Raw genomic sequence first — 13,984 nt, forward strand, 5'->3', positions numbered from 1 at the left:
ATGATGTGCTTACTCCACACCATCATCATGTCCCTATCTTTCCTTGGTGATGCAAGGCCCTCGCTGGAGACACTCTAATGCTCCCCTCTGCAGGAAGGTCCAGATGTCAACTCCTAGAATCTCTTAACAGCTGGATCCTGAGATAACTATGAGCTGTCATCACCCATTTGCCTTGGCTGAAGTTCTGGTGCTGAGGAAAGCCTGGAAGCCCACTGCCCTCAACCTATAGCCCTGGTCCCCAGAAAAACATGGTCTCTTTAGCCTCCTGTCTTGTGGCTTATTTGTTCCCAAGTACACCTCTTCTTCCACAGGATCAACAAATGCACACTGAAATATAAACAAGAAAAACGCTACTCTTGAAGTGAACCTAGCTGGGCTCAGACAGTGGGGAGAAATGGCCTGCTCTTGGACTTGGTGCATCCCATGAGGGGTACGCTGCACAGAGAGGTCAGAACTACGGCTGCCATATTCTCTAGAGCCCAGTGCCCCTGCAGGTCTCCCAGTTCTTGACATATGGCTTTCAGATGCTTTGAGATAATAGGTCTTCCATTTCCTTCGCCTGGTGGGAAGTCCCAGCTCAAAGCACTGTGGGTCAGCTCATCTGATCTCAGTTGAGCAGAGGGCTGGGACAGTCCCTGTGGAGCTCTCAGAAGGCTCCAGGCCTCTTCCTGCTTTCAAGTTTCCAGGGTTGGCAGTTTGCACAGCTCCAGCCCCAGGCTTGTTCTCTGGAGTGCTTTGTTCTCCAAAGGCTGAGCGGTGCCACACTTACAGTTCTCCATGTCCAAAGGCCCATTGTTGAGATAGATTTGTAGTTTAACTGCTCCTTCACATCTACTCTTTCTTCAGTTCTAGACAAACCTGCCAGTCATGGAGTATTTGAGTCCCAGAGATGTGAAGAAAGTGTCCTGGTCTATACCACAAGTTAGTGCCAGAGCAGGCTGAAGCCTGGACCTCCAGACCTTATGGCTAGTTTCCCATCTGCTTTACTATATAGTTCTAAGTAAGAAAAATACAAAGTAGTTTTTCCAGAAGTTTCGTGCTGAGGCTCATGTGGGCATACATATACATATACACCCAGATTGTTGGCTCCATGGCATAATACCGCAGGGCTCTGAGCCTCTGTGAGCAGGGTCCTGGGTCCCCTTGGAAGTTGCCTGGCCCACAGCTGCCAAGAAACCTGGGAATTAGGAGGAGCTGTGCAGATCTAGCCTGATACTGTCTTTCATTTCTCATGGTGCACAACTGGTTGATGATGGCCAAGGAGCTCCTCACAGCAAACACGTGGCAGCTGGTGGCCTGGGGCATTCATCTGGTTCAGATTTTCATAATTGGACTCCTGAGCTTGAGACCTGCAGGAAGGAGAAAATGGACTTACCATCCTTGACTTCCCGAGCTATATCCCAGTAACAGGTCAAGGAAGACACCGTATGGGAGGCAATGGAGCCAGAACCAGCGAGGTTGATTCATATAGGACAGGGAGAGGCTGCAGGTGACAGCATCCCTAACCATGCTCACCATCTCCTACAAAGTGATGTTGTCAGGGGCTTCAAAAACCAGCTCCATGTCCCCAGGTCTGACTGCTTTCCAGACACCCACACCTCTAACCTCCCGTCATCTATTCCAAGCACAGCACACATCCTTCCCTTACTCTCTCTTCCCTCCTCATCTCTGTGACCAGGGCTTGGCTCCAACCTTAGTGTCCCATTTCCTTCCCTTACACTCAGCCCCTTCCTTTGGATGTTGTCAGAACAGGAGAAACAACAGCCTCCTTCTGGGTCTCCCTCGAGGACCCCTCTGTTCCAGTGCGACCTCTCACACAGGACCCCAAAGCATTCTGACTTCCACCTCATTTAGAATTACCCCCAAGCTTGCCAGCCCACCCCACATTTCCACCCCCCCCCCCCATGCTTCCCTCCCTCTCACATCCCACCTGACCTTTCCACCTGCAATTTCCACTCCTGGGATATATATCCCTACCACCTTGGCCTCCCTAGGCTCCAACCTCCAGCACAATCTCTTTAGGGCTGTGTCTTCAGAGGAAATATCCTGATCTAAAGGAGTCATAGCCAACTGGCCACACACTGGGGCTCTGCTTGATCACCAGGTCCAATTCCTGTTCCGACTCAACAATCCCAGACACCTTGCTATGTGCTTGTGAAAAACTGCACACCTTGGAGTTCAAGTTTGGATTTTTTCCCCCTGTCTCTTTAGCATCCACATGATTGTCTGCCATATAGTAGGTATTCAGTAAGAATTTGTTAGGTGAGTGTGAACTACAGGTAGTGTGACGACTTTGGTCTTGTGCTCCGATAAAGGAAACACATGTGTGGCAGGTTGTGAGACTTGGGCAGGGAAGAGTTGAGTCCCTCCGCCAGCACCAAGCAGAGAGCTCTAGCATTGAGTTCTTTCTCCGTCAACCTGGACCTTTACTAGGTAGACACTGAAGAGGAAAGCATGGAACCCTAGTTCCCTCATCTAAATCAGGTTCTTTTTTTTTTTTTTTTGAGTTGAGGATCAAACCCAGGGCCTTGCGCTTGCCAGGCAAGTGCTCTACCACTGAGCTAAGTCCTAAACCAGGTTCTTAGTGATCTTGTTTGGGAAGCAAAGGTAAACCTGGGAAAATCAGTCTTCTTCCTATGACGGCATTCTTACAGGGCCCTTTTCTAGAATGCTGGGAGCAACAAGAGGAAACAGCTTGGTGGTATTAACTTTTAGGGTCACAGACACCAAGCTCCTTGTGTGTTGAGTCAGGGTGACAAGCCAGCCTCGACTACTCTGTCCCAAGAATGGTGTGCTGGATGGAGGGGCAGGGTACTTTGGGTATGATGCAGGCCCTGGTCCCTTGCCCTAGGCCTGTTCTTTCTTCTCATACTACCAATTCTGAGAAACTGGGATCCCTGGGCCAATGAAACTAGGCAGGGGTGGGGTGGGAAGGGCAGTACGTGAACTTACCGTGGAGAGGTGTCCTGAGTGACCAGGTGATCTGTGTGAGGGACACAGAGAAAGAGTAGGTGTGATTTTACACTGTAGCCTCCAACCTGCATGCTGGTCGCACACTTTACTGTGGGAAGTGGTCCCCACCCCACTGTGAGAGGGGCTCCCCAGGAATTGTTCGACAGGCATCATATGGATAGTTAGCGGGAGTGACTCTGAAGCCTTCATCTGATAGATGAATGTGAGTAAACTTAGGGGTTAAGGGAGGTGTGGTCCAATAGAACACAACTGCCTGTCTGAGGGAGGACCCTGAAACACAACACGTTCGTTTGAGAAACCAGCAAGAATGGCAGGGTCACAGTAAAGTTAGCAGCTGTGGCCCTGCGACCAGTTCTGCGTTTCATCCTTGTGGAATTTGAGGCTAACATGATTAGTCTGGGAGCACTGAAAGGCTCTGAGAAGGCCCCTCCCTCTCCGGGGTGCTCATCAAGCCGATGCCCCAACAAGGTCAGGGACAGCAGCATGGAGAGGCTTTCTAAAAGTGAATGGGTTCCCCAGCCAGGTGTCCCATTCATGTTTTCCAAGTTCACATGTCCTTATATATATATATATTTTTTTAAGCTTAGTTCTCACTTCACTTATTAAGGCCTCAGAATGGCAGGATGACCTCTGCCTTCTACAGTTTCTGGGGTCTGTGGGAGCCCTTCTCTGGGGGTGGGGTATTGCAAAGCTATGCAAAGTCAGCCTCTCACGGGCTGGTAGAGAATCACATCCTGGCATCTTTGTGTCCTCAGCATCACAGCGCAGGGTCCTGGGGCCTTAAGATGCTAGTTACAATGTAAGCGGAAGCCTGAGGTCCGACCTTTATGGGACTCTGATTTGTAGTGTGGTGATTAAAAATAACCTGTACTACGGCTGACAGGACTGGTTCACCATCTGTGTGACTCTGCAAAGGGCAAGGTACTTTGCAGAGCTCAGCTTCCTTGCTGCAAAGAGCCTCCAGCAGGTCCCACCTCTGGGGCTGCAGGCAGAGAAGGAACTGAACTGGTGCAGGTGGAGAAAGGACGTTCTGATGTGCCGTGCCAGGTGGTATGCCAGAAAGGGGAGGGAGCCCTGTCCTCCCCCTCGCACCCACCCAAATCTGGGGTGCACCCACCTAGTCGTCGGCGGGTGGCGCGCGCACCTAGAACGCCAAGCAACAGCAGCGCCTTGAAGCCCAGCGCGCTGAGCAGGAGCGCCAGAGTCGAGGCTCCCGGGGCGCCATGGAAACGGAACAGGTAGACGCTGGCCTCCGTGTGGCCCAGGCTATTGGCTGCAGTGCACGTGTAGCGACCATCCCGGGTCAGTGCAGGCAGCTCGGCGGTCACCTGGTAGCTGTGACCCTGGTCCCGCAGGGCAGCCGAGCTGTTGCCCAAGGTGGGGCCGGACCAGGAGAGGGCAGGCGGGGGCTCCCCCTCGGCGGTGCAGAGCGCGCGGAAGGCGTGCGAGGGGCCTGGTAGCACAGAGATGTTGACGATCCGGGGTGCAGCTGCAGGGAGAAGGAGGGCGCGGGTCACTGGACAGAGGACAGTGCCCCGGGAGCTTGAGAGAGGCGACGGTTTGGAAAGGCAAGGGGTAGCGACTTCCAAACTGAAAGGGTGAAGTAGACGGGGTGCCCAGAGAGAAGAGCGGGACACCTGGGCGCCAGGCTGCCTGGGTCCTTTTGCAGCTGTGCGTGGTCTTAGCAACCTATTTCTCTTCTTTGCCTCAATTTCTCCGTGTGTACACTGGTAACCACAATTGCCTTTATTTTAAGGGGCCACTGAGATTTGGCAAACTAATACTTGTGTGTTGCCCAGACTACTGGGCTTGCAGCTGGTGCTCACAAGGAGGGGGCCAGCTGCAGCATAGTGCTCTAGGGACAAGGGATATGCAGGGGTGAGGGTGGGGTGGGGGACGAAATTCTTCAGTGCAGGTGGCGCACCTCCTACTGCACTCCTTGCGGTCTTTAGGATTATTGGTTGTTTTTTTCTCCTTCCTTATGAGCTACCAGTGTTTACAGGCATCAGGACACCACCTACCAGCCCCAGCCCACCCTTTCCTGGGATCTGAAGTCTGCATTTCTACCAAGATCTCAGAGGCCTCCCTGGTACCCAGTTCGCGCTGGGGACAGGGATGCGGGGAAGTAGGGCCTACGCCCCTCGGCGGCCAGCCCGCCTCACCGGTCACGCGCAGCCGGACCCCGTGGCGGCTCTCATAGCGGTCGTGGGCGTCGCCGGCGAACTCCACTCGGCAGAAGTAGCGGCCACTGTCCGCCAGGGCGAGGCGCTCGACGCGCAGTGACAGGTCGTTGCGGCGCGGGTTGCCCAGCAGGCGGAAGCGGCCGTGCAGGCTCAGCGCCGTCTGGCACAGCTCGCTGCCGCGCGCCGCGGTGCACCGGAACACCTGCGGGCCCGCGTACGGCTCGCCCGCGCGCCAGATGACCGTCAGCGGCCCGTCGTAGTGGCGGTGCGGGTGCGTGAAGGTGCAGGGCAGCATCACCGCTTCGCCCGCCTCCGCGCTCACCTCGGCAGGCACCTGCATGGACCAGCGCTGCTCCGGCGCGCCTGCCGGCCAGGAACACATCAGAGCTAGCCTGGGGAGACCCGGTCCCCGCCCTCTGGCGGCATCTCACATCCCCACCCTCCACCCTCGAGGGGTGATGCAAACACTAGGACTCAGGCAGTGCTCAGTTCATTTTGGCTGGAACCCTCCCTAGACCTATACCAGGGCTAAAGGCAAGGGGACGGGATGGAGCTTTCTCCAGACCCTTCCTTGGGAGGGTTTGCCTCAGTCATGGTGTATGACCTAGTGACCCACACAGCTCTTTATTGCTGAAACACTGTGTTATTCCATAATTACAAATCCTTAAGATGGTAAAATCACTTACTGTGCGCCTCTGTGTTGAGCAAATCCCCTAGAGTGTCCCTTCTAGTTTTCACAAGTGATCCTAGAGATAAGCATAGATACTCTGTTACATGTTAATAAACGGAGGCAGAAAAGAAGTCAATAATTGAGATCACAGCTAGGTCGAGAGGCAAAGCCAGAGTTCACGTCAGACCTGCCTGGATCCACAGCCTCCATTACAGTGCCCTAAAGGCATGAAGCTGTGGATTCATCTGAAGGTGCTAACAGTCTCATTTGTAGAGGAGAAACCAAGGCCTTGGGAGGGGGACAGTGCTTTCAAATAGTGTTGAGTTGGTAGGAACAATTCCTTTAGACTCACAGGATCAGCCCAAGAGGACTGTGTCCTGCCTGGGTTGGCTTCTTACATGGCATGGCTAGTGTCCAGGCAGGGAAAGGTGAGACCAGAGTGGTGGGTGCTGTATTGCCTCCTTGTTCTGCAGAGAAGGGGTAGGGGTCTAGACTCACTTGTCCTACCTCCTACCCAGTGAATCTTCTTCAGAATGTGGAGGTAAGGGTCAGAAGCTGAAACCCTGCCTCCAGTTCACCCACCCAGTGCTGGCAAACCTCAGTGTTGCTGTGGTTTTGAGGGTGCAGGTGCTCAGTCTCAGAGGCTTATGCCAGGGGTGGTATCTCCCCAAGAGGAGGCAGGTAGTTGAGCCTGCCTAGCCAGGGCCCTGGGGCACAGTGCACAAAAGGGACCTTTACAGGAAATAATTAGAATTGTATTATCCACAGTTCCTTTGTATACACCACGCCATCTGCCCTGAAAGCATCCAAGAGACAAAAGACAAGACAGAGTTTGTTAGAGATGCATAAATGAAGGCCAATGTCAGGGAAGTAGGAGAGAGAAAAAGCCAGTCCCCGTCCCCGTCCCCCGTCCCCCTTCTGTGTCCCCCCCTCCCCCCCATGCTGAGCCCAGTGCTGTTTGTGGTCAGTTAGCCTCATCGACTTCTTGGGTAGGAATATCCTCAGGCTATTACTGGTAGCTCAGCTCTCGTGGAGCCCGTTCACCTGTGGATGGACAAGGTACTCTTCCTGCACAGAAGCATTCCAGAGCTGCCGTTGCCGCAGGGACATGTGTACACGTCCATGCTGGCAACTCTAGGAGCTCATTGTGGCTACCCTTGGACTCACTACCTTTTCCTGATGGGAGAGGCTGGCTCCTTCACCTGCCCCTCCCCCCTTTTCCTTTCAGTTCAAACCCAGGCCCAGGTGGCCCTAGTGTGTGGCTTCCGTAGAGTGTTGTGAGCTCTTGTGCACCTTGGGCTGGGGTGCTGCACCTCCAATTGAGTCCTGCTGTGGGCACACAGCCAGAAGATCATCAAATTAAACCACAGTGCTTTTCTTCACACCACCTTTTCTTTTTTTTGGCTTAATCTCTTTTGCTCTGGACAAGTTGAATTACATGTTTGAATTCAAGTGGAGGGCTTAACATTTATCCTTAGTAAGAACTTGTTTGTCCAGTTGTTAGTTATCACAGGGTGCTTTTCAAATTTGAGAAAACAGGATTGTGCCGATCCAGTCAGTACTTCTAGCTGGAGAAAGTCTTCTCAGGTCTGTCTGTCTGTCGCCTGTCTTTCTGACAAGGTAGCTCAGGCTGATCTGGAATTTCCTGTGTATTCCAATCTGACTCAAACTTAGTCTTTTGCTGTATTCTCTTGAGTGCTGGACTACAGGCATTCACACCATGCTCACTTGATTTTGTTGTTGTTGAGACGGGGTCCTACTATGTAGTCTGAACAGGCCTTGAACTTGAAGTCTTCCTGCCTCATCTTCCTAGAAGCCTCAGCCCCTACCTCAGTTTCCCTCTGCTTCCTACACTCTGTGAGCTTAGCCTGTTTTGATCTTTGCATCTTGCAGGCTCATGGGGTCAGGCAGGGATCGCCTACGCATCGTCTGCTAGCGTGCATTCATAGTTCAGCAGACGTTTATTGGATACTTCCGCACTCCATGCCAGGTGCTGGAGTGTGAGCTGTGGAGACAGAGATGAACAGGATACCCTATCAGCCTGCAGGAGCTAGATGAAGAAAGATCAGTGAACATGTAATTGTGCTGCACGCTGCCAGGTGCTCCACTGAAGGATACAAACAATACTGCCTTTGTCTGAACATGGTTCCCAGCCCACTTTCACTCACCGGCTCCCTCCTATTCAACCCTTGTTCTCCATGGAATCACCCCTGCCAGAGTAGTCTTCTCTGAGCCCCAAACCTAGCTCTGGCATCTCTCCCCTGTACCCTGGGATGAAAGGGGGTCAGGCTGTCAGAAGGATGGGGGCTGATATAGAGAATATACGGGGATTGTGTACAGCAGGCAGGGATTGCAGAGCCCAGAAGAGGAGAGGTACATGCGTGCAGAGCCCAGAGAATGTAGGGAATTCCACCAAGACCGGGGGCAACAGTCTGTGCACAAGGAACAGGAGAACCAAGCCATAAGGTATGGCACCTGGAAGACATGACAATGTGTGCCTGTGCCCCCAGCCCTTGCCGTGAAGAGTGCTGGGAGTTCAGGCCACTCTTAGCTACACGGGAAGTTCAAGATACAGGGAATCCTGTCTGAAAAAACTAGAAAAAGGAAGCACGAGGCGTGGACATCACTGGGGCAGAGAAGACACAATGGGGTGTGGAGGCCAAACTATTGAAGATGGGGTTTGTTGCCAGTCATTCCTCATCACAGTTAAAACACACAACAATCCCATGAGATGTCATCATTGGCCCATTTGAGAGAAGGGAGACGAGAGCTAGCAGAGCTGGATGTGACCTGGCGAGGTCAGTTGGTGGCTGACTAGCAGCAGAGCCTTGGCTTGTCCCTGGATGGTTGTCTTCCATTATTTATATTCCTACCTTATCCTCCATGCTCAGTCGCTTAAGAACAGTTGTAAAATAGTCTCTTTTGTTCCCCCATGGAAAAATCTTCTGTTTATTTGACTAAACAAAAATAAAATAAACTGCATAGGAATAATTTTAAACTCCAAAGAGAACCAGATTTTTTTTTTAAGGCGGCAGTAGTATTTTAATGCAGTATTTTAAAAGGCAGTAAAATACAGCATTTCCACTGGGCGGCAGTGGCGCACGCCTGTAATTCCCAGCACTCGGGAGGCAGAGGCAGGTGGATCTCTGTGAGTTTGAGGCCAGCCTGGGCTACAGAGCTAGTCCAGGACAGGCTCCAAAGCTAGAGAGAAACCCTGTCTCGAAAACAGACAGACAAACAGACAAAGACAGCATTTCCTTGCGGCTTCTCCAGTCTTCACACCAACTGCACGATACGTTCAGATGCCTTTTAGCTCACACAGGAGGCTTGCAAGGCCTCTCCACTGGCTCTTCACCTGCTCATTGCCCGTCATGCCTGAGGCCAGCGATAGTAACATTTAAGGTTTTAAAAGTAAAAATCCCCAAAGAGGGAGGGGGCTTGCAAGAAAAATAAATACAACTTTGCCTTGAAGTTTGGGGAAAATTCCCCCAGCTACCTGCTGCCATGATGAACTCGGAAATACCACAGCAATGTCAAAAGTGGGCAGAGGCAGCCAAAATCCCAGACAGGCTTGTAGTGAGGGCTCTGCTGCCAGGGGAGGTGTGCTGGTGGTGTGTTGTTTCAATCAGCTTTGGCATAAGAAAATGGTAATGGAGGCTTAACTTTAATGTCAGGCAACACGCCTCAGTGAATCCATGTAGGCTGTATTCTGATGTGAAATATTCTAAAATATGATCTGAACAGCAGGCCCGGGTGGAGTTTTCTCTAACATAGAGACCCTTTCACACCAGAGGCACCATCTCCCATTAGCAGACAGGTGGTTCTCGCTTCTGAGTGAGCTCAAAGGAGCAATGGATGCTTGGATTCTCTTAGGCCGAGTCCTTTGGATGGGCCCACCCAGAGGACTCAAGGTGAAGGTGAGCAGTCTTTAGCAGGTGTTGTTCAGAGAACAAAGACATTTGCTTTGGCAGAGATCCTAGCTCCTGGCATCCGGGGACATTTACCATTGCCTCTGGCAGCTCATGACTGCTTGCTAAGAAGTGGCAGGGATGACTCCTAGCCTGGGAATGCAGTGCTTTCTGCAGAATCTCTCTGTCTACCATGTGTCTGACAACTTCCAGGGGTCAGTGGGCAGCCCACATTCTTCTTGTTGCCCCAAGTATCTGCCTGCAGTGCTGGGCCACCAGGGATGGTAGGTGCATGCCAGCTTTGGTGTACATAGCTGAACCTAGGTGACCATTCCAACTCTGGTAAGGAAATATAAACTGAAAAGCTAGAGAGTGGTTTCTGTTTGTAAGGCTGTTTAAGGCAGCAGGATTGACAGCTGGCATTCACTAGGCCTGGAAGGAGTCAGTGGAAACAGTGAAATCACAGAGCAGAAATGATACAGAAAAAACATTGTTTACAGGAGGAGAGCCATAGAGCCATGACTCACTGCGACCTCATATCAACCTGAAGAGACCAACTTATAGTGCCACTTGGAAGAAGAATACATCTAAAGGATTCTGACTCATCATAACCCTGCGGCAGGCTGTGTAACAGGTGCACAAGGATGAAGGTTCATTGTCCTCAATGTTGTCCTGTTTCAATGGAGTATCCCTTGGATGGAGAGGCAGGGGTTCCAGCCCTGGCTCCAAAGTTGATGGTAGGACTTTATGTGAGGCTCTATGCTTGTTGGCTTGCTAAGCTCCTCCATGAAATACTGTGTCTGGATGTTTACCCAAGAGACCGAGTTCTCACTGCTATGATGCCAATCCCCCCACCAGAGACACAGTCAGCCCATGGTGATGACTCTCTGTCTGGTATTATCTTTCCCCAGCTTTCAATGTATGGTTCTAGTCCTTAGGAGGCCAAAGCAGGGAGATTTTAAATTCAAGGCCAGCCTAGGCTGCATAGTAAGTCTCAGGTCAACCTGGATTATATGATAAGACTCTCAAACCACTAAAAAAGTAATCAAGAAAAAAAAATCACTTAAATCTTAAAGCTAAATTTGGGGTAACATTGACAGTACATAAAATATTTTAGAAATACGTCTACTTAAAAACTTTTAGGTACTTAAAAGTAAGTCACTAGCTAACCAGTAAGCAGTTACTAGAAAAGATGTGCTCACACCTTACAGCTCCTTTGCTGCTGTGTACCACACGGCCCAGTGATGCTCCCATAGGCTCCTCAAAGCGGCCACATCCTCATCATTGGGATGCATCTGGGGTAATTTGATACACTATTCCAAAGGCTCCCAGCTCCTGAAAGTGGGAGGGAGATTCCAAGCTGGATCAGAATCGGAAACCTTTGCTTTGGCCACAGCTGGCCAAAGATTTCCAGCCATCTCACGGTGAGAAAGGAGGTAGGGATTTGTAAGGAGTCTGTGTTGACTGTCTACGAGGTGCTGGACACAGTCACACTTACTGCTTATCAGTTTGTGGTGGAGTAGGGACGGGCACTATTCAAGCATTAAAGGTCTCCTAGGATGGTCCAGACAGGAAAGTGAACCTCCTGGTGGGGCACGGGACTGTTTTGTAGGCGGTGTTTCCTGTCCAGACTGCCTGTTCCCAAATAAACACACAGGGACTTATATTAATTACACATGCTTAGCCAATAATAGCTAAGGCTTATTATTAACTAGCTCTTATGTTTAAATTATCCCATTTCTACTAATCTATGTATTGTCACGTGGCTCATGGCTTTACTTGTCCTCTCTCATGTCTTGTTTCCTGAGTGGCTGACTCTGCCCTTCTTCCCCCAGTTTTTAGTTTGGCTTTCCTGCCTAGCCTTATTCTGCGTTGCGATAGGCCAATCAACTTTTTTTTATTAATCAGTGGGCATAATACATATTCACAGCATACAGAAGGATTATTCCACAGTACTGTTTTCCGCAAAACCACCTGGGTGGGCTAGCAGGGGTGTTCTCAAGAGTGGCTCCAGTGGTGGTCTCTTGGGCACTGTGGCACCTTTGGGGACAAAAAGCTATGTTCAGCCTAGTCATTAAACTCCATCAATAGGTGGCAGCTCTAGCTGGGGTATGCTGCTGTTCACCAACCTTGTCCTACCTGGCTGTCCTACCCTTGAGCTTCCTCTAGCCATTATCTCTTTGACCTTGTAGGAGGCTGAACAGCTTATCAGTGGAGAAGAGTTGAGAGAAGGAAGATGTGGACAGCAGGAATTCTATCCTTTAAGGACAGACCTAGAAGGTTCCAGAATGGGCGAGTCTGAGGGGTATGAATAGGAGGCCTGGTTACTCTCCATCTCTCTTCAGGGATCCCCTTAAGTCCTGTTTCTCCAGCCATGTGGGTGTGATGTGGCTGTGCATGTGACCTGGTCAGTCACCTGAGCTGATGGAGAGGCAGAGCCATAGGCTGGCCCTGGCCTGCAACCAGTGCCCGCCATAGGGTGTTGTTCATGTAGCTGGTCCCTGTCTTGGTCTTCAGGGTGGTTCTGGTTCTGTCCTTCTCTTAAGTAGGGTTTCCTCAGTTGAGCAGACTTCCCCACAATGCTTGCTGGGAAATGGAAAGACCTTCTCATTTAACCATCCCATTTCCTCCTGGCCTCAGTGATCTCGGTGACAGGGACCAGTTCTTTAGGGCCTATGAGAGTTAGACAACTGGCCTTCTCATACTTGTGAATACCAGGACTGGTATCTGAAGTTTGCAACTGATATGAATTTCTCTGTCCTTAGCCATTCACAGATCTGCCAGTCCAGATTGGGGCATGATTAACCCCTTAGATCCCACCCTCAGAGAAACATTTCTGAGTTGGATCCCCTGAAGGAAAAATAGCCCTGACTGATCACCATCTCTATCACTGTGGGATGGCAGGGTATGAGTTGGAGGAAAGAGGGCTGAAGCCAGACACACCAAAGTTCATCTATCAGCTCTATCTGGGCCCCACACCAGGAAAGTTGACTCAGAATGCCATCATGTCAGCATGTGGCACATGGTGGTTGCCCATGCGATGGCATAGACATGTTTAGGAGTGGTTAAGAGAGGGATGTCCCAGGCTGGGGTGAGGGAAGGACAGCTTGGGAGAGAAGGGCTTCTGAGATTTGACTTTGCCATTTGTCCTTGCCACTCTCCATTACTCTGGGCATTGGCCTCTCCTGAAAAGGTGGCTGGCAATGTTGGGCCCTGGGTTTTGCTGCCTGATATTCTTATTCTGCAGATCATGGATGGAGCTGAAGAATTTGCATTTTAACTAATGTGCTCCCCTGATTCTGAAGCAGGTAGACCCGGCGGCGGCGGCGGTGGCCGCGGCGGCATCCTTTGAGAAGTCCTGTTCCCAGGGAAGACTTTCCACTCACCCCACAGTGTTCCTGCTAGCAGGTTAGTGCAGTCTCTGTCCTGGGTCTGACTCCTCACACAGAACCATCCTCATCCTTTTCCCAGCACACCACAGTGCCTCTGTATAGTGGTGAACACTGAGGCACAGGAAATCAGAGCACTGCTCCAAGTCACTTAGAAGCCCAAGACAAGGCCACAATTCGGCTCTCTGCCCCCTGTCCCCACAGCCCTCTAATACATAGCTTTTCTCCTGCACAGACCTGGAGGCTGTGGGCAAACGCAGCTGCTGAGGTTTTTTTTTTTTTTTTTTTTGGGGGGGGGGGAAGACCATAGCTACGGCTTTCTCTATTCTGGGTCAGAGTAAATAGGGGAACTCACCCATCTGGAGGACACATGCCAAGCAAGCCAGGAGTGGGATGGACCCTTCCATGCTTCCTGCCAGGCCACCACAGAGAACCCTCCTTGGTGTGGGTGTGACAAAGGCAGGTGGATGTGCTGTGTGCCAAGTCTGCAGGCCCACCGGACTCTAAGGACGCTGGAGGAACTGGGGAGAGGCAGCCAAGGGGGCAGTGACATGACGAAGCAGGACCCGTGCACTTTAGTCATGTGGAGAGCCAACAGGAAGCCCGGGCGTGAGTCTCCCAGGAAGGAACCAGGGGAGCTGAGGGGAAGAAGCAGGGCCCTCGCTCTTCCCCCCTCCCTCTTCTTTCCCTCTCATGTCGCCATCTCCCGTCCTAAAATTTTAGTGTACTAGGTGGTTTTGTCTCCCAGCCCCTTTCCCTTTTCCTTTTGGAAAAATATCATTTCCTGCTGAGGCTTTGTCAAAGTGCTGAGGGGCCTGTCACGGTGGTGACACAGAGGTGCGAGGTCCTGGGAAGGTGTCT

At 51.4% G+C, this 13,984-nt stretch overlaps 1 protein-coding gene across 1 annotated transcript; it reads right to left on the reverse strand.

Annotated features, from left to right (window-relative positions):
* Positions 1-1,222: 1,222 nt before the first annotated feature.
* Positions 1,223-13,530, reverse strand: Siglec15 (sialic acid binding Ig like lectin 15). Its single transcript, XM_036204387.1, has 6 exons — positions 13,479-13,530; positions 5,843-5,902; positions 5,136-5,519; positions 4,091-4,462; positions 2,953-2,983; positions 1,223-1,349 (listed from the first exon to the last, which is right to left on the reverse strand). Exons 1-6 carry the CDS (start codon positions 13,528-13,530, stop codon positions 1,223-1,225), a joined length of 1,026 nt encoding a protein of 341 aa, XP_036060280.1.
* Between the last annotated feature and the right edge of the window lie 454 nt (positions 13,531-13,984).

This window comes from Onychomys torridus, chromosome 13 (genome assembly GCF_903995425.1).
Source record: "Onychomys torridus chromosome 13, mOncTor1.1, whole genome shotgun sequence".
Classification (NCBI taxonomy): Eukaryota; Metazoa; Chordata; class Mammalia; order Rodentia; family Cricetidae; genus Onychomys; species Onychomys torridus.